This window comes from Mesoplodon bidens (genome assembly GCF_964165515.1).
Source record: "Mesoplodon bidens genome assembly, chromosome: 3".
NCBI lineage: Eukaryota > Metazoa > Chordata > Mammalia > Artiodactyla > Ziphiidae > Mesoplodon > Mesoplodon bidens.
The window spans coordinates 141,387,962-141,414,299 of NC_138178.1; the positions used below are offsets into that span (position 1 = coordinate 141,387,962).

General features: G+C 38.1%; 1 protein-coding gene across 2 annotated transcripts; it reads left to right on the forward strand.

Moving 5' to 3' along the window:
- The first annotated feature begins 476 nt into the window (after nucleotides 1–476).
- ZBTB1 (zinc finger and BTB domain containing 1) lies at nucleotides 477–25,673 on the forward strand. Of its 2 annotated transcripts, XM_081228130.1 has the most exons (3): nucleotides 477–730; nucleotides 14,451–16,366; nucleotides 23,591–25,673. In XM_081228130.1, exons 2-3 carry the CDS (start codon nucleotides 14,469–14,471, stop codon nucleotides 23,625–23,627), a joined length of 1,935 nt encoding a protein of 644 aa, XP_081084256.1. In that variant the 5' UTR covers nucleotides 477–730; nucleotides 14,451–14,468; the 3' UTR covers nucleotides 23,628–25,673. The 2 variants fall into 2 exon arrangements, with proteins under 2 accessions (XP_081084256.1, XP_081084255.1); XM_081228129.1 differs by lacking the exon at nucleotides 23,591–25,673 and having other exon boundaries at nucleotides 480–730; nucleotides 14,451–18,058.
- Nucleotides 25,674–26,338: the final 665 nt, after the last annotated feature.

A 26,338-nucleotide genomic window follows, 5' to 3' on the forward strand; every position in this document is an offset into this window, starting at 1 on the left:
GGCCAGAGGCGGACAGGCCCACGGAAAGCAAGGGTGGGGGAGGCGCGGGGAATGGGCGATCCTGAATCGACTGGCCGCGCACGGGTCAGGGCAAGGGTGCCGGCGCCCCCAGAACGCCAGGGACGTACTGTGAGGGAAGGCCTAGCTGCTAAGCCCTTTGGGGCCGGGGTCTGACATCTGGACGGAGTGGGAAAGCAGCATCCTGCCCTTGGGGAGTCGGGAGGAGCCCAGTCCCATCCAGCTGTGCAAACAGGAGGAGGAGGAGGTCCCAAGCCTACCCTTGGGAAAGGGGCGAGAGGGGTGGTCAGGCCGCCGCCGCGCTGGCCCCCGCGGTGCGGGTTGCGCCAGCCTCCTCGGAGCCCGACGCAGAAACTTGTTGCAACAAACAGGCGACCGCGGGTGCCCCTAGCAGCCAGCGGCGGAGTGGGTGGGCGGTCGAGAGGGAGGGGAAGGCTGGCGGACGCCGCAGCGAACTGGTGGGCAGACCCGGAGTCGCCGCGTAAGCGGGGCCGGCTCAGTGCGGTGCGGCAGGCGCGGCTGTGCGGCAGCGGAAGTCCTTTGTTGCAGCACAGTCCCTGGCAGAGCCAGAGCCTCTCCGCGCAGCCCAGCCCGAGCACCGCGCGCCGCCACCACTGCAGCTCTCGGCCCCTCTGCCTCCGCCCGCCTTTCCCGTGGCCGATTTGCCTTAAACTCCCTAAAATCTCCGCAGCCCCGGTTCCTGCTGCGGCCGGTGAGTATTTGCCAGTTGTGGGGCTATTTGCGCAACTTTGGCCCGGGCCGGAAGGCGGCGGGTAGCGGGCTTGGCGGAGTGCGGGGCCGGAGCGGCGCCGACCAGTGCGGGGAGCCGGAGCGCGGCGGGCGCGCGGCGAGGACCCGGCCACGGGTGACTGCTGGGCCGCCTGCTTGATCCCGCCGCCCGCCGGCGCGCCTGGTCGGGGACGTGTGGCCTCCCTGGGTCGGAGGCGAAGCCCGCACGGAGACTAGTTCCCAAATTAGTTACCTTCTTTTTCCTTTCTTTCTCTGCCTTTATTTTTTTGAGGGGGGAGGGGAGGTGTAGACGGGAGGCGGGAGGACCCGGTTGATTGACGTGCCCAGAGCCCGCTTCTCTCAACTTACAGCCGCGGCTCCTTGGCGGGTGGGAGGGGAAGTGTCCCGGAGCCCGAGGCCGCAGACTTGGGCGCGCTCCGAGGGAGGAGGCGTAAGAGCCGTGCAAATTCTTGCCACGCTTTTCCCCACTCCCTCCTCCCGGCACACAAGCTTTTTGTTCAGTAAAAAGTGGTAGGTCTCGGGTTTGGGGATTTTCGGTGGAAAGATCTGTTTCTTGGGAAGAGAGTGCTTTCGCTTCCAGTGGTGGGCGCTTGCTAGAAGTTCTGTTAGTGTTCGGTAAATGTGTTGGATGTAGATCAGGAGTTGTTACCACTAAAATATGTAGGTTTGGGTCTGAGCTCAGCCACCCTCCCAGTCTCCCTTCCTACCTAAGCAGCGCGTCTGCGTGATCTGAAAGGTTGACATGACATTTTCCAAATTGGGAGCGTCAGGGAGATGTTGATTAAAGTCCTTGATGTTTTCTGGGGACAGTATGGAATTTGTCTGTGTGTAATAATATTCCTAAATCAAGCTTCAACGTGGTAGGTACACGCAGTTTATTTATTGGCCTAAATATATTTCCATGCAGTAAGTATCACGGCAGGAAAACTATGCCAGGAACAATTTTCCCTTTGACACTCGATCCCAAGTAGTGGTCCCAGGCTTTCTGAGACTTAGAATCAGTCTCTTGAGCTGAAGTTCAAGGCACTCTGGAGCAGATTTGGTGAAGGCTGCAGTTCTCATGACAACTCCAAAGCAATCACCACCCGCTCCTTTGAAATTATGAAATTTTGTCATTGCAAATGGATATGATGAGGACACTTGGAATACAAAACGATGAAGCTTGAATGATGGCTGGCCATCAGAACCTCAGAACTTTCCTTTTGAATCACTTGCTGGATACCTAATAAAGTCTCAATAATAACTGAACGTATTTGGAAGCTAGATGGGGCTTCCTCATCTTAAACAGAGAAAAATGAAGCATAGTGGAGGTGAAATGCTTTCCCAAAGATTGATAAAATGATGACAGTCTGCAAGTAGAGCTTTCAATCAGCATCTTACATTCATTTTAAAAGCAGATTTCTCCATTACGACCAAATTTTCATGGTATAGAAAAATAACTCACGTTGAGCAATCTTACCTGAAGCCTTTCTATTCTTCCTACCCCAACGCGGCCTAAATTGGAGGCAGTGGGGAGCCCTGGTGCATCATTGTCAGAGAAAAGAGAAACCGTATTTAACCAGGACCTTAGCAGGGCAGAGCACAGTCTCAGCCACTTGCTCTTGACCTTGTGTTTGATTTCGCTTTAACACAGCTAAATTTTTGTACTGTTCCCTCATTCTCCTCTTTTGCCAGGCTCTGGGAAAGGTATAGTCCATGGAGCTTTTTAAGGGTATCTCTGTGTTCCTTGCAGGACAGCCATTCTAATGTGCAAGAGAAAAGAAGTGCCTGCTTTCAGGCCTCTCTTCCATCCAGGAAAAGTGCTAAGCCTGTGCTATTAAGCTTCTGGCCCAAAGGGGAGGAAACCATTTGGGATAAAAATGCAGAAAAGTTTCCATAGATTTTTACTTTTAAGCCACAATCTGTTGTCTTCCAAAAAAGAATTGAGATGTATTTGAAAAAAAATTGAGATATATTTGCTTGAGAGGTCATTTTGGTGTCTATAGGATTTTTTTCTCCTGATTTTTTCTTCTTTTGCTGGTATCTCTTACCATAAAATATTGACATTATTCTTATACTCTTATGGGAACCAAATTAAAAGTGATTAGTGCCTCTTTTTTTCTCAGAATGGAAATGCTTTTATATAAAATTCATGCTCTTTGTAAAAATTCAGCCTATACCGAAGTACATAACAAACAAAAATGAAAGTCATTTCTGACTCCCACTCCCCAGAGGTAATCTCTGTTAACAGTCAATTCCTTGTTTGAGAGAAAGCAACATTTGGTCACACTGTGCTGCTGTGTGTGCCTCACCCTGGCTAGGGATAGCCGTGATGATTCATGGGCTCATGTTCTCTATTCACTGCTCAGGTTGGTGAGAATTGGCCAGGTAGAGGAAAGGGAATGTTTTGCATTGGACTGATTAAGTAACAGAAGTGAGAGCTTAAATACAACAGGGCTGCTATTGTAGGTTTGTCCTTATAAAGTACTTACTGTAGCTTGGTGGGCTAGTTCTCACACTTTTAATGTTTATGTTGGTGTCAAGCCTTTGATGGGTTGATTTATACTTGCCAAACTCATTAAAACAAAACAAAACAAAACCCTCACATTTGTAAAGAGTTTCATAATCTATAGTTGGGAAGGAGTGGATATACTTGCCCTTAAGGCCACTGCCAAGATAATCCCTGTGCTGTTACGGGATGAGGGGTCCCTCTTGATCTATATCCAGAGATAGCATACAAAACATCAAGGAAAGGAAATTAGAGGAAAGAAGGGGATTAATGACTGTGGTTTTCAGATGTGGCCTAGAAGGAGATGGTACATATTTAAGATAGATTTCTAAGTATACTTGTATTGTGTCATGTATAGTTAGTTATCTGTATAAGAAGTCTTAGTCAGAGTACAGAATCACTTATTCCTTAGCCTGGTATATTCAAGAAGAGTAAGCTGTGAAGTAGTTGATGTTCTGAAAGCAAATCCCCAAAATAGTACATAGAAGTTAAATCACAGCATTTGTTATTTGAGAGTGTTGGGAACAAATCATTTGCAAAATAAAATTGGCAAATTAAAGAAAGAATTAAATTGCCAACCAGATTTTCTGTTTGTTGTCAGTGTAAGATGCATGCGATCCTTTTTAGAGATAACTGAAGAGCTCCATCCTCACTTTAAGTCTTTTGTATTAGGGGAGGGCTTCCTCTGATGGGCCATGGGAGGCAGAAGATGGAAGCGGAGATGGGGAGCGCAGGGCATTCTGCCTGCAATATGGGGCTTTATGAGAATGGGGTGACTCTGGGAGGCTAGAATGTCCAAGGAGACACTTCAGTTAATAGTCATTGCCAGAAAGAGTGTTTTCTGGTTTACAAAAACAGAAACTTAGGGCTCTGAATCAAATGGGTCAGAGTTTGAGTCCCATCTTACAAGATGAGCGCTTGAGTACCAACCACTGAACCTGTTTCCTCATTCGAAAAATGAGGATAATAAAGATACCTACCTCGGGGTTGTTGTAAGGATCAGTTGTATAATGTATGGAAAATCACCTTGTAGATTTTTGACTACTGTATAAACGTTGCCATAATTGAAATAATGCAAAAAATTGATAAGCAAAATAAAACTTGCCTTCTTCAACACTTATTCATTCAAAAACTGATCAAATATCAACTAAATGTCAGGCAACTGTTAGAGGCTCAGGGGATACAGCGATGACTAAGACAGTGCCGTGATCTCAAGCAGCTTACAGCAAAGCAGGGGAACCATATCATAATCCCTGCCGTGAGTGTGATGATAGACATAGCATCCTAGTTTGGATGATACATTATTTGTCACCCTATAGTTGTAGGTATAGGCTGTTTTGGAAGCACAGAAGAGGCATCTTACCTTACCCTGGAATCAGAAAGAACGTCCTGAAGAGAGTGAGCTGGACGTTGAAAAGGCTCTAAGCAAAGGGAATAGCATGTATGAAAGCATGAAGGCTTTTGCTGTGTTAGTTGCTTTGGGATGAGGGGAAATCTTAAATGTTAAATAGATTTAAGACTTAAAAATGGAGTTAAACTTCTTAGCATGAACATACTTTTTATGATACTCTTTTTATTGGTTTCACTGACTTAATTAGATAAGGGTGAAATTTTCAGGATTTTGGTTAGAGTTAAAAATGTAGCACTTGCAGCTACACGATTGGAAACAGTACAGTTAAAAAATATTATGTGTGGCCTTGCTGAAAGAAGGAAACTGGGTAGTCCCTCCCATCATCTTAGAGCTGCCTCACCAGTTTTCTTTTTTTTCTTTTTTTTTTTTTTGCGGTATGCGGGCCTCTCACTGTTGTGGCCTCTCCCGTTGCGGAGCACAGGCTCCGGAAGTGCAGGCTCAGCGGCCATGGCTCACGGGCCCAGCCGCTCCGCGGCATGTGGGATCTTCCCGGACCGGGGCACGAACCCGCTTCCCCTGCATCGGCAGGCGGACTCTCGACCACTGCGCCACCAGGGAAGCCCACCAGTTTTCTTTTATATATATATATCTTTATTGGAGTATAATTGCTTTACAATGTTGTGTTAGTTTCTGCTATACAACAAAGTGAATCAGCTATATGTATACATATATCCCCATATCCCCTTGCCTTACCAGTTTTTATGCAGCAACATTTACTGAGTACACACACTGTGTTGCAGAGAATCGAAGAAGCCAAAATATTGGCCTTCAAGTTGCTCATAATCTAGTGGGGAGACCAACATATACATAATTGTGGTAGCTGATTCTTATTTAGCACTTGCTCCGTGACACACTGTCTTACAGTAACTAAACCCTAGGAAGGATTACAGTCCCCATTCTCAGATGAGAGAACTGAGGCACAGATTGGATGCAACCTGCTCAAGTTCACACACCTAATAAGTGGCAGAGCCAGAATTTGAACCCAGGCAGTCTGGTTAGTCTGTGCTTTAACATCTACTTTATGTTGCTGTTCTGATGATTTAAAAAATAGCATAATAAGTGCAAAATAAGGAGGTAGTACACAGAGTTTTGAGAGGGAGGTCTTGCAGTTTGGGAGAGGGAGGTCTTGCAGAAGGCTTTCTGGAGGAGGTGATAAACTGATTCTTAAAAGATATGTGGCCAGTTCAGACAAAAGAACCAATCAGCATGAGTAAAAATGGAGGTAAGAAATACATGAAGTATATGGGCTTGGAGGATGGGGTGGTGGCCAGCAGTTTTATGCCGCTTGAACAGAAGTTTGAAGCAGGAAGTAGCCACATAGGAAACTAGATGGGGGGGCACGGAGGGCTTTTGTATCCCTTGGGAAGGAGTTTGCTCTTCAGTCTGAGGGTATGTGAAAGGACCCACAGAAGCAGAGTAACAGGGTCTGATTTTTGTTCTTTATGAATCATCTGAGGGTGAAGGATGGATTTGAGGGACCAGCTAAGGAGCCTATTGTAATAATTCAGGAGTAATGATAGAGGCCTCAGAGGACAGGGAAGGTAAAGATGGAATCGAGGGGCAAATTTGAGAAATATTTAGTGAGAAAACTGGCAAGACTTAATAGTTAATTATGAGGAAGAAGTCCCAGGTGAATCCCAAGGATCCCGGGTGATTGGTGCATGCTGGAGGAGGGGGAGGAGCAGTTTTAGGTGGGTCCCAGACAAAGTCACGGCGTGAATACGCTGGAATAGAAGTTCCACAAGATGAACCCTAAGAATACGAATGCCACGTGCAAAAAGGGACTTCCTGGTGAAGCTGCTTTTTGCTGAGAGAAGCCTGCTCTTCACCCAGTGCCCTCTGGTGGTCAGAAGATGCCATGTTGTTTCTTTAGGATAAACAGATCAACATTTAGACTGCCTGAATTAAATGCTTTTCCTCTTCCACTCCTGGAGGAAGAGAGGAAAATTTCAGAAGCCACTATGTTCCCTTTGCTTTCTGTGTAGATGAATTCATTTCCCAGACCTAGCAGCTTAACTACAGTAACACCTCAGTTATTCAGAGTTATTTGGTTGACAACCCCAGCTATCCAGTGGCCTGACCTGAAGCGAAAGAGTAAGGCAATTCGTTGCCTGTCAGCAATTAAGATAGATTAAACAAAGTGCATGAATTAAAACCTTATCTTGTTCATAGAACACTTCCCTAGGTCCTCACAGAAAATTAAATTATTTGTGTAGATTCAGTTTCAATGAGTTTTTGTCTAATTTCATAACCCATAACAGATTGAAATGGCGGGCAGCAGGAGATCAGCACACCTTTTACAAGTGACAGCTGTTGGCCTGACAAGTAGGGAGACAGAAAAATACTAACCATCCAACAAACTACAGTCTCCAAGAGCATAACAGCCTCAGGCCATTTTGTGCAGGTGCAAACAACCCTTGCAAATTTGAACAGCTCCTATTTTTCAGGAAGACATAATTGATGCAGAGAAGCAAGCAGACAGCTAGGTGTTGCTGTATATGGGGGCAGCTGTTAGAACAGAAGGAAGAGCCCTAGGCCAGGATTGAGGAGACCAAGGCCCCATCCTGTCAGCCACGAAAACAAGACGTGACTTTGAGGACGTGACTTAACCTCTCAGGGCCTCCATTTGTTTTCTCATCTATGAACTTGATCATCACTTGGTAAAATTCTGTGAACTTTGTTCACAATGATGACATTAATGTTTAAGAGAAATCCTATTACTCTTGGATTGAAAAGACAAACATTTGTCATCTCTAGTTTATACAAGAGTTCTGTGAGAAGTATGATTATCTCTATTTAATACATGAAGAAAGCAGGCTTAGAGAGGTGAAGAAAATTTGTAGCTGAATAAGTAGTAGAGCTGGTATTCAGATCTATCAGTGTCTGCTCCCGGGGCTTTTTTTTTTAACACTTTAACAAGCATGCATTAAGTGCCAACTCCATGGGCAGTGTGCTAGGCACGGGGAACACAAAGGCCATTTAGCCTCGTCCCCATCCTGGAGAGTTGAGTGTAGTAGGCATTGCTGTACAGTCCCTCCGTTAGTCCTAGAGATGCAAGTACTACTACAGCACAGTTAGGACGAATGAACACACAGCTACATTTGGGTTTTTAAAGACTTTAGGGTGTGAGCACAGAATGGAGCCACCATTTATAGCTTTGTTTCTATGGGAATATGTGTTTCAAGTTCCAAATAACTAACTTAAAAATAAAGTTTTGGAACATAACCCAGTTACAATTTCAGAACTTCCTGTACTAGGTACTGAATTTTCAGTCTAATAATCAGCCAGGATGCTTGTTCTAAAAAGTGAATAAAGTTTTCTAAACTTGATCATGTCTGTCCAATTTCAGTGCCTGGAATTAAAACCTTTTATCTTTGGGAGCCTGTACAGCCAGTTCTTACTGGAAATCTCAAGGAGAAAGCCTGAAGAATTTTCTTAAGTTTAAATTTAGAGATTGGAACACTGTATACCCTGGAAAATGGAATTCTAGGAAAGAATTTTGCCAAGTTGACCTTATTTTTATAGGTGGCAAAGTCGTTAAGGCTATGATCTCAGGCTCAAGAGTCATACTGCTTGTGTTCTAATCTCACCCGGTCAGTCCTCTGTGGCCTTAGGGAGGTTATATAATAACATTGTGTTCTGTTTTCTTATCTGGAAATGGGTCTTAAAACAGTACGTACTTTGTAGAGTTTGTTATGAGGATTAAATGATAAAATGATATACATATTTACATGCATACATACATGTTTTATATATAATACACTATATATATACATATATATGTGTGTGTGTATATATATATATATATATATATATATATATCTTACTGTTGATATGCCAGGCTCTAGTCTAAGCAGATATCACACACACACACACACACACACACACACACGCACACGCACCTGCTTAGACTAGATCCTGGCACATTGGTACTAAGGCCAGTAAAACAAATTTACCTTCCCTCCCATTACATTTCCAAGCTTTTGTTTGTGCTGCTGTGTATCTCTCCCCAATTTTTTACGTACACACCAATACAGATACCTGAAATGCCTTCCCCACACCGCTTTCTATTTTTCTTTCTTCTACTCATTCATCAAGACTTCACTCAAATCCTTCCTAAAGCCCACTGCTGTTCTAGTACAATTCGTGCTTTTTCTAAATGCATACTGAACTTTATTCAATATAATTCAGTACTTAATTTTTCTCAAATCGTTTCTTGGTATAAAATGTAATCCCTCATATGTAATTAGCTCTACTGTATACCATCCTTCTCCACCCTCCACCTCAATGCTTTATGCCATGTTGGGAACATTGTAGGTGTTCGATACATTCTGATTCTCTGATTTATAAACAAGAGAGAATCCTTTCACTACATTTTAAGCTTCTTAAGAAGCTAGTCTATAGCCCACAAGTTAAATCCATATACATTCAGTCATATAAGACATAGAAATAGGTACGAGGAAATGAATGTATGTACTTAAATGTCCCTTGAGACCCAGAGGTAATTGTTAGTAGTTCAGAGATTGGGACGCTGAACTGTAGACTCACTGAGGCTATGCAAATCGTTCTCAGGAATGTCCTTGATAATGCAAGTCTGGGACACAGAGGGTGGTTGTTTGCCTTATGGAAGGAGTCACTCAAAAATTCCTTTAAGTTGCTTCTTCATTCACTTTATATGCTTATTTATAGACCCTTAAATTATCATTTCACTAAGGCTAGGGGAAAAGAAATGTCCAGCAAAACTTTTTTTTCCATTTAAGAGACTTAGCAATGAAGGAAAAGTATTTCTGAAACCTTACTGTGTCAGTGAGAAATTTACTGAAACAGCTTACAGAGTATAATTTAGGGAACACGTCTACTGAGTAAGACTAGATGTGCATATACAGATATAACCACATTGCAGATAGAGTTCAGAGGGCGTAGTTTCTTGTGCAAGGGCCTTAACAAATGCTATGATAAGGACTCATGCCCAGTCCTTGCTGACTGTTCTTTACATATGGGGTACACTGCATAATACCAAGGAGCATGTAGTAACCACAGTTCAGTGGTTAGTACCCAGCTGGGTGGGCAGGAATCCTAGTACCTATAATACTTTACCACAGTTAACCCTTGATACATTGTTTAACAGCACAACATCTTTGTCTTTCTTCTATGAAATAAGCATGTTGGACTAGATTAGATCTCTAAGCTCTAAAAGCCTATGAATATCTAAATTACTGAATATTCTTAATGTGTTTGGTAGCTGTTTTTGAATTTGAGATTAGCTGGTTAAACTTTTTCAAACTAAAATTTTTAAAATTCAGTGTAAACTTTTTTGCATCACCTACCTCCTTATTCCTCTGGAGAACTGCATCCACACTGGGTATCCTAGCCTTAGGAGAACCCTTGGCTTTGGATCACGTTTGAAGTTTCTGCTCTCAACCCCAGCCCTTGAAGAACTTCTAGCTGTACAAACTTGTTCTACCAGTGATGTAGCTAGTAACACAAACAAAAGCAATCACAGAATGTCATTATAAAAACAAGAATTGAAATATAAGCAATTATTAAAAACAGGTAACAAGCTTTACTATAACAAAGTTCACTAAGTTTTTTGGGTAGCATTATTAAGGATATTTTAAAAATTGAAGAGAACAAACCTCTTTTGGAATTTGGATGAAATTATTGTTTAATTAATAAAAGTGAGTGAAATATAAACATTTTAATGCAAAAATTATTCTCAAGACGTAACAAGCTAAAAGTCTCCCAGGAATTTAGATCCTTCACCCATGATTCCACCTCCCGCCTTTTTGGTTATTTGTTTTTGTTTTGCTGTTATTAAGCCTTCTTAAGGCTTTTCTGAATGAGGTGTAACAAGAACGGAGTTGTTGGTACTAATGTGTGAATGATTGCTATTAAAAGTTACTCTCCCTAAAATCCACTTTACTCAGAACTTGGGCATTTATTTGCATAATAACATTGGAGAAACTACAGTTTTAGATCAGCCTAGGAGCTGTCGTGTTAGCATTAATTTTTGACAAAAAGATACTTGTTCAGCTTCCAGCCATACGAGGCAAAGATAGAAATACAGAGGGATGTGGAGGCAGTGGGATTCATACCCGGGTGTGTCTGACCCAGAGCCCTGTTCTCTCCATGACAGCACAGTGCCTTCATGTACAGAGTAGGCACTCTGCTGAGTACACGTTCAATGAAGTCACTCATCTAGAACAAGTTAAAATTCCCCTCAGTCAGGTATCCTTGAGATTATAGAATACCTATGCTATTGCTGATTCTCAGTACTTTATACAGTGCCTGGTACGCCAAAATACTCAACAAATGTTTGTTGAATTAATAAATGTGTGTTAAAATGCTGTTGACTCTCTTATATGCTTTAGTGTCTTGTTTATGTTAATACAGAATGTATGTTCACTAATTGAATTATGACTGTAGCTACAGATGTGTCTATCATATCTGTCTTCTATGTAGCTGCATTAATTTTGGTTGCTGACCATAAAACTGCTTTTCCTTTAGATTAGAAGGGTCCTTGGAACTTTTAAGCTCTTCTTGTCATTATTTCAAGCACAGGGCTTTTAAAACCTGAAAGTTTTAACAGGTAAACTATTGGCTTTCATACTGCTGCACTCTTATATGGAAGGAAACTGTAAGATTATCTCGTCAAACTTACCTCCTACGCTTAAGGAAGCATCACCACCGTCACAATTGCCACTGTTACTTCCATTAATTATCATGTGCCAAGCACTATACAGTTTACACATTGCTCCTATGAACCTTAATGTTTGATATGTTTTTTGAGGTATTATTATTTCTTAACATCTTTATTGAAGTATAATTGCTTTACAATGGTGTGTTAGTTTCTGCTGTATAACAAAGTGAATCAGCTATACATGTACACATATCCCCATATCTCTTCCCTCTTGTGTCTCCCTCTCAGCCTCCCTATCCCACCCCTCTAGGTGGTCACAAAGCACCAAGCTGATCACCGTACAGCTGTGCTATGCGGCTGCTTCCCACTAGCTGTTTTACATTTGGTGGTGTATATATGTCCATGCCACTTTTTTGAGGTATTATTATCCCCGCTTTGACAGTTCAGGAAACTTGGAGTCAGTGAGGACAAACAAGTTACCTAAGGTGGCAAAGCTAGGTTGGAACTCAGGCCTGTCTGATCCAAAGCCTGTGCTCTTTTCACTGTACCATACTGTCCTCAACAATATTCCATCCCTGCTTCTACACGGGGCACTCATTATCCTCTAGATGAGTTCGTTTCTTTTTTTTTTTTTTTTTCGGTATGCGGGCCTCTCACTGTTGTGGCCTCTCCCGTTGCGGAGCACAGGCTCCGGACGCGCAGGCTCAGTGGCCATGGCTCACAGGCCCAGCCGCTCCGCGGCATGTGGGATCCTCCCAGACCGGGGCACAAACCCGTATCCCCTGCATCGGCAGGCGGACTCTCAACCACTGGGCCACCAGGGAAGCCCTCGTTTCATTTTTGAACAACTCTTATTACTAGGAAAAAAAATTGAGATAATATCTATCCCTCTATCTCTTTTTTCATTAAAGGTCTCTCTGAATCCTGTAAAATGTCTATAGACTTAGAAATCTCATCCTACATAAAATGGGCTTGGGGTCAGTATTTTTCTGTGTGTGTGTGTGTGTGTGTGTATGTGTGTGTGTGTGTTTGAACCCTTAATAAGGTTTTGTTGTTTGGATTTGTTTTATGTAATTGTAATTGTTACATAATTTCATAGCCTGTGTTTATTTACTTGACTTTCCATCCTGAAAACTTTTCTTATTTTCTTCTACAGCCTTCATTCATAAATATAATTTTCATAAAGGCTACATGATGGTGAATTTTAAGAAGTAGATTTACCTTGGTTTACTTGTAACTACCTTACTGCGAGGCATTTCAAGCTATAAATAACACATTGATAAAGATCTGCACATACATTGCATTTTGTATATGGGTACATACTGAACATGACTCTTCAATTCTAGTACAGATATCTGAGTCACACAAGGCTGAAATATTGTACCTTCTTGAAATACTTGATTTGGCTTACAGAAAAGGCCTAGAGGCCTTTTCTTGCAAGGCCTTGTAAAACTGTTTTGCAAGTTTAGGAAGGCAGCAGGTCTCATTATAAGCCACCTTCATTTCACCAGGTGCCCATGCCTACTGTGTTACCCTGTCTTCAGGTAGGAAGGAGGAGGCAGAGTGGCCTTAGGTAGTCGGGGAAAGGGGTATGTCATCCACATGTGATCTGGGACAAACAGTTTATAAAAAACAAGTGGAAGTTAGTAAAGTTAGATAATCTTTTAATTTCTACTGTAGGGAATGAAGGGTTTGTGGACTGAAGAATGAACGTTTTATTTCTCTGAACAGCTGGTTAAATGTTCTTTTTATGTTCAGTCAAATTGTGTAAGAACTTGTTTTTGAGTAGATGATAGATTCTGAAGTATTATGTATACAGATTAAAAATTAAGGCTAAAATTTGATCTTATTTTAGCTTTGTAATGTAATAGGACTTACAGTGCTTTTAATATTCTCCTCTCCTCTCTTTTTTATTCATTGTCAGCTCCATACAGTAAAAATATTTATATGTTGGTAAGTGAAGAAAACTGGTTGCAGAAAGGTATATACAGTAGAATACCATTTAGGTAAAAAACAAACAAAAACAACAACAAAAGCAAAACTATGTGCCTGGCACGTAGCAGGTACTCAATAGCTGTTGACTCTGTAAGGTATAGCATAAACAGATTTGAAGATATACAATTGGAGAGGTTGCCTCTGGAAAGAGGTGTGTTTTTATTCTATGTACTTTTATGTTTCAGTTTTTTTCAATGAGCATGTGTTACTTTTGTATTCTTTCTTTAATGATTGAAAAGTGAAGAAAAATTTACAATCTAAAGATAGATATCTCCTTCCCAAATAGATCCACTGTTTCTTTATACTGTAAAGTGCAAGCCAAGCAATATAAGACAGATACTCTGACTCTACAGAATTATTGCCTCTCCAATAATCAAGAAAAGAGAGGAGCATTGATCAAACCTATTTGCTTGGTGCCATTTCCATGTAATCTAATAAGCTTTTGTAAATAGAATTTTTCTAAGGAAATTTTCAACCATGCAAAAATAGAACTATATCTGCCTCCGAGCGTCAATAGTTCTCAACACGTGGCCTGTTTTGTATCATCTATAGCCCCCACACCCACCTCACTGGATTATTTGCAAGCATATCTTAGATATTTCATCAATAAATACAGCAGTCTGTGTATCTAAAAGATAAGGATGCTTTTAACACAACCAAAATACCCATATCACACTTAAGGATGAGCAATCATTCCTTTATATCAATCATCTAAGAAGTTTTTAATACTCTGAGACTGAATTACTAACTTTCAGTTTAAATTGCTATTTTATTTAACTTTCATTGTTTGTATCCTTCAAGTACTTTTAAACTAGTGTCTTTTTTCCTTTCAAATTTAGTATACATTTTCCCCCTAAAGGCGTAATGAAACCAAAACTGTATGGTTTTTGCTTTTGATACCTTTGCTTGTATTTCTTAAAATAAAAACGAGATGCTTGAATAAATGGCTGGGTATCTTCACCTTCAAGTTTTAAAAATGATTCAGGTATATGTTATTGCGCTTTGCTACATCAGACTGGAAAGCTAGATTCTATTACCTTGATTGTAATAGTAAATTGACACAAGTCACAGGTCATGATCAAAATTATTCTTTTTTTTAAGTGCTTTTCTGATATCTTGTCTGACTTTAATATTTTTATTTTACATAGGTCTCTAATTAATAGAAGATGGCAAAGCCCAGCCACAGCAGCTACGTCCTTCAGCAGCTAAACAACCAAAGGGAATGGGGTTTCCTCTGTGACTGTTGTATTGCAATTGACGACATTTACTTTCAAGCACACAAAGCAGTTCTCGCTGCCTGTAGCTCCTATTTTAGAATGTTTTTCATGAATCATCAGCATAGTACTGCACAGCTGAATCTCAGCAACATGAAAATTAGTGCTGAGTGTTTTGATCTCATTTTGCAGTTTATGTATTTAGGAAAAATTATGACAGCTCCTTCCAGTTTTGAGCAGTTTAAAGTGGCAATGAACTACCTACAGCTGTACAATGTTCCTGACTGTTTAGAAGACATACAGGATGCAGATTGTTCTAGTTCAAAATGTTCATCTTCTGCTTCTAGCAACCAGAACAGCAAAATGATATTTGGGGTAAGAATGTATGAAGACACTGTGGCTAGAAATGGCAGTGAAGCCAATAGATGGTGTGCAGAGCCAAGTTCAACAGTAAATACACCACATACTAGAGAGCCTGATGAAGAGTCTTTGCAATTAGGTAATTTTCCTGAACCATTATTTGATGTATGTAAAAAGAGTTCTGTGTCCAAATTATCTACTCCGAAAGAACGTGTCTCACGACGCTTTGGACGGAGTTTTACCTGTGATAGTTGTGGGTTTGGCTTTAGCTGTGAGAAATTACTAGATGAGCATGTGCTAACCTGTACTAACAGACATTCATACCAAAATACAAGATCCTACCACAGAATAGTGGATATTAGAGATGGAAAAGACAGTAATATCAAAGCTGAATTTGTTGAAAAGGATTCTTCTAAAACATTTTCTGCACAGACGGACAAATACAGAGGAGACACAAGCCAGGCTGCTGATGACTCAACTTCAACCACTGGAAGCAGAAAAAGTAGCACAGTGGAGTCTGAACTAGCCAGTGAAGAAAAAAGCAGAGCTGCTGAGAGGAAAAGAATCATTATCAAGATGGAACCAGAAGATATCCCTACAGATGAACTGAAAGACTTTAACATTATTAAAGTAACTGATAAAGACTGTAATGAGTCCACTGACAATGATGAATTAGAAGATGAACCTGAAGAGGCATTTTATAGATACTATGTTGAAGAAGATGTCAGTATTAAAAAAAGTGGGAGGAAAGCTCTAAAACCTCGGATGTCAATAAACACTGATGAAAGAGGTGGTTTAGAAAATATGAGGCCCCCTAACAACAGCAGTCCAGTACAAGAGGATACTGAAAACGCATCCTGTGAGTTGTGTGGGCTCACGATAACTGAGGAGGACCTGTCATCTCATTACTTAGCCAAACACATCGAAAATATCTGTGCATGTGGCAAATGCGGACAAATACTTGTGAAGGGTAGACAGCTTCAGGAACATGCCCAGAGATGTGGAGAGCCCCAAGACCTGACAATGAACGGGTTAGGAAGTACTGAGGAGAAGATGGACATGGAAGAGAATCCTGACGAACAGTCTGAAATCAGGGATATGTTTGTTGAAATGTTGGATGACTTTAGGGACAATCATTTCCAGATAAACAATATCCAAAAAAAGCAGTTATTCAAACATTCTGCCTGTCCTTTTCGATGTCCTAATTGTGGCCAGCGTTTTGAAACCGAAAATCTAGTGGTTGAACATATGTCTAGCTGCCTAGACCAAGACATGTTCAAGAGTGCCATCATGGAAGAGAATGAAAGGGATCACAGACGAAAGCATTTTTGTAATCTGTGTGGGAAAGGATTTTATCAGCGGTGTCACTTAAGAGAACACTATACTGTTCACACCAAGGAAAAACAGTTTGTTTGTCAGACATGTGGAAAGCAGTTTTTAAGGGAACGTCAGTTACGACTCCACAATGATATGCACAAAGGCATGGCCAGGTATGTCTGTTCCATTTGTGATCAAGGCAACTTCAGAAAACATGACCATGTACGGCATATGATTTCTCATTTATCTGCTGGTGAGACTATATGCCAGGTCTGCTTTCAGATATTCCCAAATAACGAACAGTTGGAACAGCACATGGATGTTCACCTGTATACATGTGGAATATGTGGAGCAAAATTTAATTTGAGGAAAGATATGAGATCACATTATAATGCCAAGCATTTGAAAAGAACATAAGTGATTTTCTACTGTATAATGTTTAGCTGATAGGAGACAAAACACCAAAGCAAAGGATATGAGCTATTTAGAAAATGAATTTATAAGATGAATTGTTGAAAAAAATTTTAAGGCCCTTTACCTTTAATATTTTTGTTTAGGATCTTAAGTATCTACATTTTAGGTGTTATTAAATGTTTATCATTTTTGTTATTTTTAATAGAATTCTTTGTTTTTAGTTTGTTTTAGCTATGATTAAAATTACTTTTAAATATAGATTACAAGCGGTTGTTACCCCTTCAGTGACTATTAAAGTTTAGTTTTTTATCAATAAGGTGATGACTTTACTATTTTTATGTGTTTTTTTTTTTTCTAAAGTTACCCTGTGAAATTTTAAATCCAACATCATTGGCCATTCCTGTTTAAATTTAAAAAAAATTTTTTTTGTTTTAAATAATTAGTTATTTGAAACTATCCCATTCACTATAGCTTTTTTTTTTTTTTGGAAGTTGAACAGTGATTTAGCCACTGTTTATTCCCTGTCTTATCAATGAAATTCGTATTCTTAAATTGACAACTTAATAGGCAGGTTAGGTGCACTGAATCTAACCTTGAAGGTTGACATGGGCTCAAACTTGGCCTAAAAAGATTGATGAACCTAAGGAAATTCCTATAAATGAATATTTCCTATAATTGATAAAATATTATCATTTAATAATCACATTTAAAACTTATATTAAGTGTAAAACCCAATGACTTTACCCCACTTGAGAAATTAGTGGGGACAAGTCATTTTGTTTTGTGATATTAAATTTAACTATGATAGTTAATTAAAAAGGCATATCTTGTATTCATTTAAAATAATTTAAAATATTCTGATTTCTAAAGTGTGTTAGTTTATGAATTATTTTTGTTTATAAATAGACTTTAATAGCTTTCTAGGAATATGACATCTAAAGGAAAATGATTTTTCACCTTTAAAATGACATACTTTTGGAACTTTGAGATTTGAGAAAGCTGCCATGTATATTGACAAATCTAATAAAATAAAGAAATCAATTACAAATCTGGTTGTTCTATCAAAGTAGAGTGTGCAAAAAACATGTCTCGTGTTTTATACTAAGATTTGGAGAGAATGTGTTATGGCAAATTGCAGTTTATCAACATGCTTTTTTTTTTCTGTAAAGGACTAAAATTTGAGAACCGTAAAATAATCACAGAACATATAAATGGAAATCGTTTATAATTTTTAAGATAAAGTAGTATTACTGTTAGTTGTTGCTGACACAGGGTCTACACGAATTACATGTGAATTAAAACACTGGCAAAACTGGTCCCCCAATCAACATATCTGTTGAGTAGAATGCCTTTTAATGTGAATTACTTGCATTGTAATGCCCTTCTCATAATGAAAGGGATTTTAAATAACTCCTATATTTAAAAGTATAATTTTGTGATTATGAACGGTAATTTAACAGTATTGTTCTTTTTGTTTACATCACATTTTTAAGATATGCAAGTCATATTTTTGTATACAATTTACATAAAAGAACAAGTTGCCAAGAGAATTGAGAGACATATTGACTAGCATAGGTTTAGTTGAAAGAGTGTGAGCTCAGAGATTTGTGGGGAAGCGTTGAGGTGTTAAGCAAGAATTGAAATAGTATAGGAGCCATGCAATATTAGACCAAGTAGAGATGGGGGAAATACACAAAAAGATAAATGAGAAATCAGGAATTTTTTTAAAAGCCATATTGTAGAAAAAGCAAGAAAATTGATTCATCTTCGTCTTGGGTTATCAAGTAATTAAATCTGAAATACAACTTAAAATGAAATATGGTATATACATTACTGATAGGAACCTGATAAGAGTTCTGTAACTAACCCAGAGACCATCAGAGAGTAAAGAGAGAATATCGACTCAAAACAAATTTCCAAACTATATAGCATCTTAGCGGACATCATTTTCTTTGGGACCACTTTTTTCCATGACCCTCTTCAAAACCGCTATTGCAATGGCTTTCCCACCATTAAAGAACAGGGGTCTTTCTAAATAACTACCACTCTGTAAAAAGGATTGTTTAATCCATTAGGAAAGGAGGTTTAGTTTTAGACACATACTAACAGCCAAGAATTAGCAAGCAAATATATAAACATTAAACATAATCTCAAATTTTACATAACTGAGGTGTTATAGTTTCAGAAAGCCATACCTCACGATGTGTTTTCTCCCAGTTTCATGTTACAGGACACACACACCTTTTGTTTTGTTTTGCAACTAGCTACAGCAGCACAAGCTTCTTTGAATATAATGTACAATTTTCCTTATTAAGGCAAAGAGTTCATTTAAAAACTACTTGCCTTTTTAAAACTAGGGGGAATGAAAACTATCCAACACCTCTTTCCAGCCCTGTTTCCTCTCACTTCTTTCCTCTCTCTCCCGCCGTGGAGCTACAGAGCTGTACCTATTTACTATTGCTTCTTGCCCTCCAGTGCTGTGAAGGGAGTGAATCAAGGTTGTGGAAGTTGCCTCCTCCTCCTGCCTTTATAATTTATGTGATTAGGCTCCAAATCTGAAAATGAAGGGGAAATCTAGATAGATGTATGTGGAATCTTGTTTCTCTTTTTGTCTCACAGATACAGTCTTGCTTAAAGGGCCTTTTCTTCTCCAACAGAAATCCTGGAGGAATGGAGTCCGTGCTTAACAAGCTCGGCACCAATTACAGTGCAGCTCAGATGTTTATAACTTTTTAGTAAACAGGACTAAGAATCTGAGAGATTAATAAAGCACAACTAAAGCAGTAGTGGATTACAACTCAAATTTGTCTTAATCTCTCCTATATTTTTAAAGTAAAAATATTCAGAGAAATGACTCACGTGAGTAAAATGGTACCTGGCTAATTTTTAATGTATGAAATTTGAGTATGAACAAAAATTAGAAAAAAGAACATAAGGATTCCAGGGGCTAGACATAAAAATTAAGGAATTAAAATAAGGAGAGGGCTTCCCTGGTGGCGCAGTGGTTGACAGTCCACCTGCCGATGCGGGGAACACGGGTTTGTGCCCCAGTCCGGGAAGATCCCACATGCCGTGGAGCGGCTAGGCCCATGAGCCATGGCTGCTGAGCCTGCGCGTCCGGAGCCTGTGCTCCGCAGCGGGACAGGCCCCAGCAGTGAGAGGCCCGCGTACCGCAAAAAAAAAATAAAAATAAAAATAAGGACAGAACTTCTAGAGTAGTCAGCACCAATTAAAAGGAAAAATAATAGACTAAGTAAAAAATCGTATTTAAGTACTGTAGTTGAGAACAAAAATATGAACAATGTATAAAAATTGAATAAAATAATAAACATTTGAAGTTTTCTAGGTGAGGTGAGTAGAATGGAAGTAATTTGATAGGTTCAAACAATTTGACTAAACTAATTCAATTACAGCTAAAGAATGCCTAATGAAACAAATTTTATGAACATGCCAAGGATATGCATAAATACGTGAGATAATATACCAAAGTTTATATTCTAAAAAAAGTGGGAAGAGAGGCTGGTGGTGGTTGGCAACTTTCTCATTGATTAAACAATACCTGTTCCTCTATATCACTAGTTAAGGAACTTTTGTATTTAATAGATCTCTGGAAAATTCCCCAAAGAACCAGTCTAAAAGTTAAGTTAAACATAAAACTTGTCATTGTTGTTAACAAAACACTAAATTAGTACCAACCAGAAGAGAAAACCTGTGTGTGTATGTGCACGCATAGTTGAGAATAAAGCAATTTGGTATATTAATTCTAAATGGGTTTTATGAGTTACACATTTCTTTTTTTTTTTTGCCATTAATCTACTTTGATCAGTTCGTCATCTTTCCTCACCACCACCACCTCCTTTGTAACATGCTTCTCAGTGATACAAGCCTGTGCTCTGAAGGCACCCTAGCATTGATAATGCCTAAGATCCCAGGGTACCAATAGGCACTGTGGGAACATATCCTTGTGGAATGTCTCCCATCTCCTGATACCTGAGGTGCAGTAAATGGGGTGACAGGATGAATGCCAGGGAACTGAAGCAAGTAGAGTTAGATTTGGTGTTAAGAACTTGAAGCTGTGGCCCAGATTTGGAAACCTATGAACCACCCATCCGAGGGCTCTCAGTAATCCCATCATCCATTTCATTAGCACTCTTTGTACTCTGCTAAACGCTTTACAGATTAATTTTAATTAATCCTCACAGCCTTATGAGGTAAGTATTCTAATTTTCTAGATGGGGGACTGAGGTTCAGAGACACTGAGTATTTTTCCTAAGATCACACAGAAACTAAATACTAGAGCTGGAATTTGAAACTAGGCCTATTTGATTTCTACATTCCTACTTAACCACTAAGCTACATATTCCACCTAACAAAAAGTACAAAGAAAGGCCTTTTCAGCTCAGTAACACATGTGACAAAGCTCCTATGAGACTCTGTGCTCCTTGTTCATCATCTGTCATCTGTGCTTAGTAGGGTAGCTGGTAATAGTGGGTACCTAATGAACATGTTGAATAATGTGAAAATACATCAGTCAGAAACAAAACATTTGTATTTGAGCGGATCGTTCAGAATGATCTTTTAGAAATAATTACTAAATACTCATGTTTTAATTTTCCTTTATTTAAACTTAAAACACTAAGTGGTATATCAGCCATTTTTCTGGGCCCATGATAGGTGCTCAACTAAAAACTAATTTGAGTTCAACTTCTATATTTCTACCTCTGTGACTTTTTGCCCCTCTGTTTTCCCTATTCCCGATCTTTATGTTTTAATCTCTCCCACCAGTCACCATTTCCTTTTATCGGTTATGAGACTGATAAGTAGACTAACTCAAATCATTTGAAAATCTTCTCGCAAAAAATCAGGACCCCAGAGTAATCAGTTTTCCTCTTTTTGCCTTAACAGATGATGTGGATAAGAAATTTTTCATTTGTTTGGCTAAAAAACAAAACAAAATACTTAATTACTATATTGTAATTGATTAAAGTTTATAGAGCAATCTAAGTTTGTCTAAAAATAAAAGTTGGTTATTCTAGCCATTTATAATTCAATTTACCAAAAATACCTATGTATTTCTAGTGTAAACTTAACAATGTTACTTGTAAAAGAAATGAAAGATAAGTTCAGGAAACAACAGTTGTATATCCACCCTAACATAGCAGCAAACCTTTAAGCAATGAATAGCCTAATGGTTTAAGTGAAACAACGCCCCTCCCAATCTAATCTGATTTTAATTTCATGCGTCTATTGCCTGATTTCTAAAACCTATACAATAGGTTTTACTATTACTATGTTAAGTCTACTACTTTAATGATCTCTCTACCAACTGCCAAATGTTTTTTTTTTTGAAGTGAGAATAGAAGAATAAATGGTGAAGATTCCATAGATAATATTTATATAATCACTTAGGTGGCCCACTTTCATTGCCTTCTATCAAACTCAAGGACCTATTCCTTGGTAACATATGGGCAGAGTCTCATAATAAGACCAGGTGAAATTTAGCTACTTATAAATATATATGCTGGTAAGAGGCAAAAGTGCAAGGGTTTAGAATGTTTGTGTCTCTAAATATTGGTAAATATAAATATTAACTAAATGACAATAGCGGCTTATAAATTCATGCTAATTTTGAACCAATTTAATACCACTTACATACTTACATGCACGTGCTTAGTTGACTTCAGCATTAAGAAGTTAAATCCATATAAGTTGCTCCCTTACTATTTTTAGGAGAACCAAATCATTGAGGTCCATTATTAGTGGCAGAATTGTTCATCCTTTCTATCAGAATCCACCACAGATCACTAGTGGGCAGGAAGCCATTTATAATTTTACTCATCATCTTACTCATTTGCTGATGAAAAAGATGGTGTGAAGATTACAGTTCAGTATTTGGCTCTGAATTAAATGTATCAATGTACTAATCACCACTGTAATAAGTAAAGATCACAGGAAACTCTAGGGCCAAAGGATGACACAAATGTAAAAGACATGATTTCATGAGTCAGGAATATTAATAATTTTATCTGAGAAAATTTGCATAACTCTGTACTTAACTATTTGAGAAAGGAATAGGTAGACAGGTTATGAAATCCCAGTTAAGCTTTATCTTAAAAGTTACTATGCTGTTTTTATTCTACTTCAACCAGTTACTTATACCAGTCAGAATCAGCAGAGCTCATTTTTAGATGACAGAAATTTAAACATCCAGATTATGAAAATCATCGTTTCTTTCAAATGCTTATGTGTTCCTTGATGTGGAAAAAAATATTTAAGAGACAATTTCTTTTTTACAAAATTAGGGCAAATCATTGCTGTGAAAAATATAATTCTACCCAGAATCACTGGGGCAGCTTAGGAATTTGAAGGAAAGTTCTTCCTCTTGTGTGTGTGTGTGTGTGTGTGTGTGTGTACTTTATTTTCATTTGCAGAGTGTAAAACACTTAACATTGAAGAAAACAATGTTAGCTTGATGGCTGAAGGCACTCAGTAAAAAGAACACGAACTTGTTAGATCTATGTTTCATTCAGAGATTTGCTATTAACAAGTTCATTGTAAAATTATTTTAGTTGAAAGAAAACACTTTTTTTTTTTTTTTTAAGAAAACCTTTTTAACTGCTTCCTTCCTCCCTACTTTCCTCCGCCTGGCTGCCCTCCTATCTTTCTGTTACATATTTATGAGCCCTACCCGTTCTAGGTTAGCTCACATAAGAAAAAAAAAAAGGTGCCCCAATAGCTGAAAAATTATATTGGTAAAAAGAACACCTTATATTTAAAGGGTACAGTGAGTTACATTGGGGAATAAATTAAATAAATCTAAGTTCTAGGATCTGTGCTTTTGTTCCCATTCTTTATTCTATTAACAGTGTGCTGGCCTGGTGCCAAAAGTCATGAAATTCTGACCTAAGAATTATGTTGTATCTTGTAGAGCAGTCAACTTGTAATATTATTTTTCTTGAGTTTTGTCTTTTTCTGTGTGGCAGTGGTCAAATAGGGCCTTCTAAACCTCTGGAGAAGTGAGATCTGAATTTGGAGAGGACATGGGGAAGAATCAATCTTCAACAGATAATCTTTAAGTCCAGACCCAGGAATATCAGATCTGAAGTGACAGCATCTTTTCTGTCTTCTGACAAACCTCATCAACCCCAAAAGTTCCAGTTGCAAGGATCCAAGAAAACTCAGTAAAGATTACTTTGGAATCACTTTGTTGTGACAAAATCGATTCATGGTGACTCTCCTGTTATTTGTGAAAAATCAGCTAAAGAAAAGTAACTAGAATATTCATACAACATCAGTGGTTAAAGCTACACTAAAATAAAACTCTATATACTAATTATCTTCAAGAATCCCTCCTAAAAGAAAAGGGCTTGCTAGGCTACTATAAATACATTATAAAGTGAGGTAATCACATATCTGTGTAAATGCATAAAATTCTAAACTTAAATGGAATTACAGTTTACATATCATGAGATGTAGTTTCAAAAACTTCACCCCAAAATCTGTAGCTTAGAGTATAAATAAAAAGATGTGGGGACTTCCCTGGTGGTCCAGTGGTTGGACGTTACTCTCCAATGCAGGGGGGTGCAGGTTCGATCCCTGGTTGGGGAGTTAGTATCCCACATGCCTCGCGGCCAAAAACCCAAGACATAAAAATGGAAGCAATATTCTTACAAAATTCAATAAAGACTTCAAAAAAAATGGTCCACATCAAAAATAATCTTTAATAAAAAAAGATGTGGGTACAGAGAAAAAAACGTGTAAACCAATATTTTACCAAGAAAAGATAATCTAGTTATTGCTTACTGTAATGTAACATTTGCCTTTCTTCTTTTTTCACTGTATATACCAGTCACAAACTTGATTATTAATATTAATGAGGCTCCCTTTTAAGTCTGTTACTTGAAGGAAAAACAGAAGTGGTGTTATTTCAACAGTGGTATATTTTCACAAATCACAGACAACCAAGAAGAATGTATCTTAAGACACATTATTTTCTTCTCAACTTAGCAATGTAACCTAAAAAGGCAGAATAAGCTTCTGTTAAACATTTTTCTTGGTATTAATATAAAATACCATGCTTCTCAGCTTTAAAATTTCAAGATAAAATTCAACTAAGTATTGAATGAAACAATGGTTAACATGTTTAAAAAACCTTTCCTGGGAAAATGAAATGTTTGATGATATTTTAACCTGAAGATAAATAGATAGATAGATACACATTTCTCAACCATATGAATCTTATAGCCATATTATTTCCATATTGTGAGTATATCTGTATTTTGGTTAACTGCATACCCAACCCAATATCATCATCATTATTATTATTATTGTTTCTTCTGCAATATCAAGATGTTATATATTTTCAGAAATGTTTATTTTGTTTTTATGCCTATGTTTTCAAATGTTATAATAAGGAGTTGCACAAAGAGATCTAACTTAGAGTATATATAATAGCAGATGAAGAATTTAAGTCACTTAACATCTCTAGCTATAAAGTAGGATAACATGACTATTCATTCTAATAATTAGACTAACAAAAAATCAGAAAGAGTTAATTAGAATGTGATAATGGGTACAGGGGTGAAAAGGGAGATAAGAAATCCACTAACGACTTCAAATTCATATGAATTCACCTGCTTTAAGAGAAATATAACAAATAAACTTAAAGAAGTGTTAGAGTCTAAAACAAAAACAAACTATAGCTAGACTTCTAGAAACATGAAGAAGCATATAGAACTGCAGACTTCTAACAAATAAATAGTAAACAGTAAAGATGAATACTATCAATAATTAAAGGTGCCAGATCAATACAGTAGAAACTCAACAGATAATTTTTGATTTACTGGTGGAATTAGATTTACAAAAGAAATATGGCATAAATTCTGACTGTACTAAACTACAAATGTAATGAATTACAGTAATTATAAGTGATATAAATGCATTCCATAATGTGATTATTTTCTGTATATTAGTATAAAATGGAGTTACTGGGTTACATAGAGAATTTCTGTTACATTTTTTAATCCACTGCTTTACCTAATAAAATTTCCTCCTCTATGTCCAGAAGTTAAAATGTCTGTATATTACTTTTATTTATACTGTACTTTTCCAACCTGGCTCTTTTAAAAAAATTATTTGACTGAAAAGTTATCAATCCTTTTCATTCTATAATACCAAAATAATAAAGTATTTGATATAGCTAATTATGGTATTTCTGAGCAGCTTATGAAGTACACAAAGATTAACTAAAATTCTTATTTCCAAATCCCGGTTTCTTTCAATATAGAATGACTAGAAAAGTACTATCTCAGAGCAAACACAAACGGCAACAAATTAGGTTTCCTCATAATATAAAAATAGATAATTATTTATAAAAATCCACTGACATAGTATTTAGTTCTTTTAGAGGGTTAATCCATTTCTCAAAATAATTTATTCAGAGAAATAACTTCCTTACCAATATAATTCATTTTGTTCATTTTCAGTTTAAGAAGTTGTTTTTCTTTTTGCAAGTGATCAGCAATAAGTTTTCTCTTCATTTCAGGTAAATCCTGAAAGATAATTGCCATAATTTCACAGAAGTTAATAAGCATTAGCAATAATGACATGTTGAATCTTAGTCTCCACTTGTAAGACAACAACTTCACTTCTTTCAGATTATTTCAGACTATTCCACAAGAGTCTGTCCTCGAGATTAGCACTCTACAAAACTGAAGAAGGTACAGTTTGTC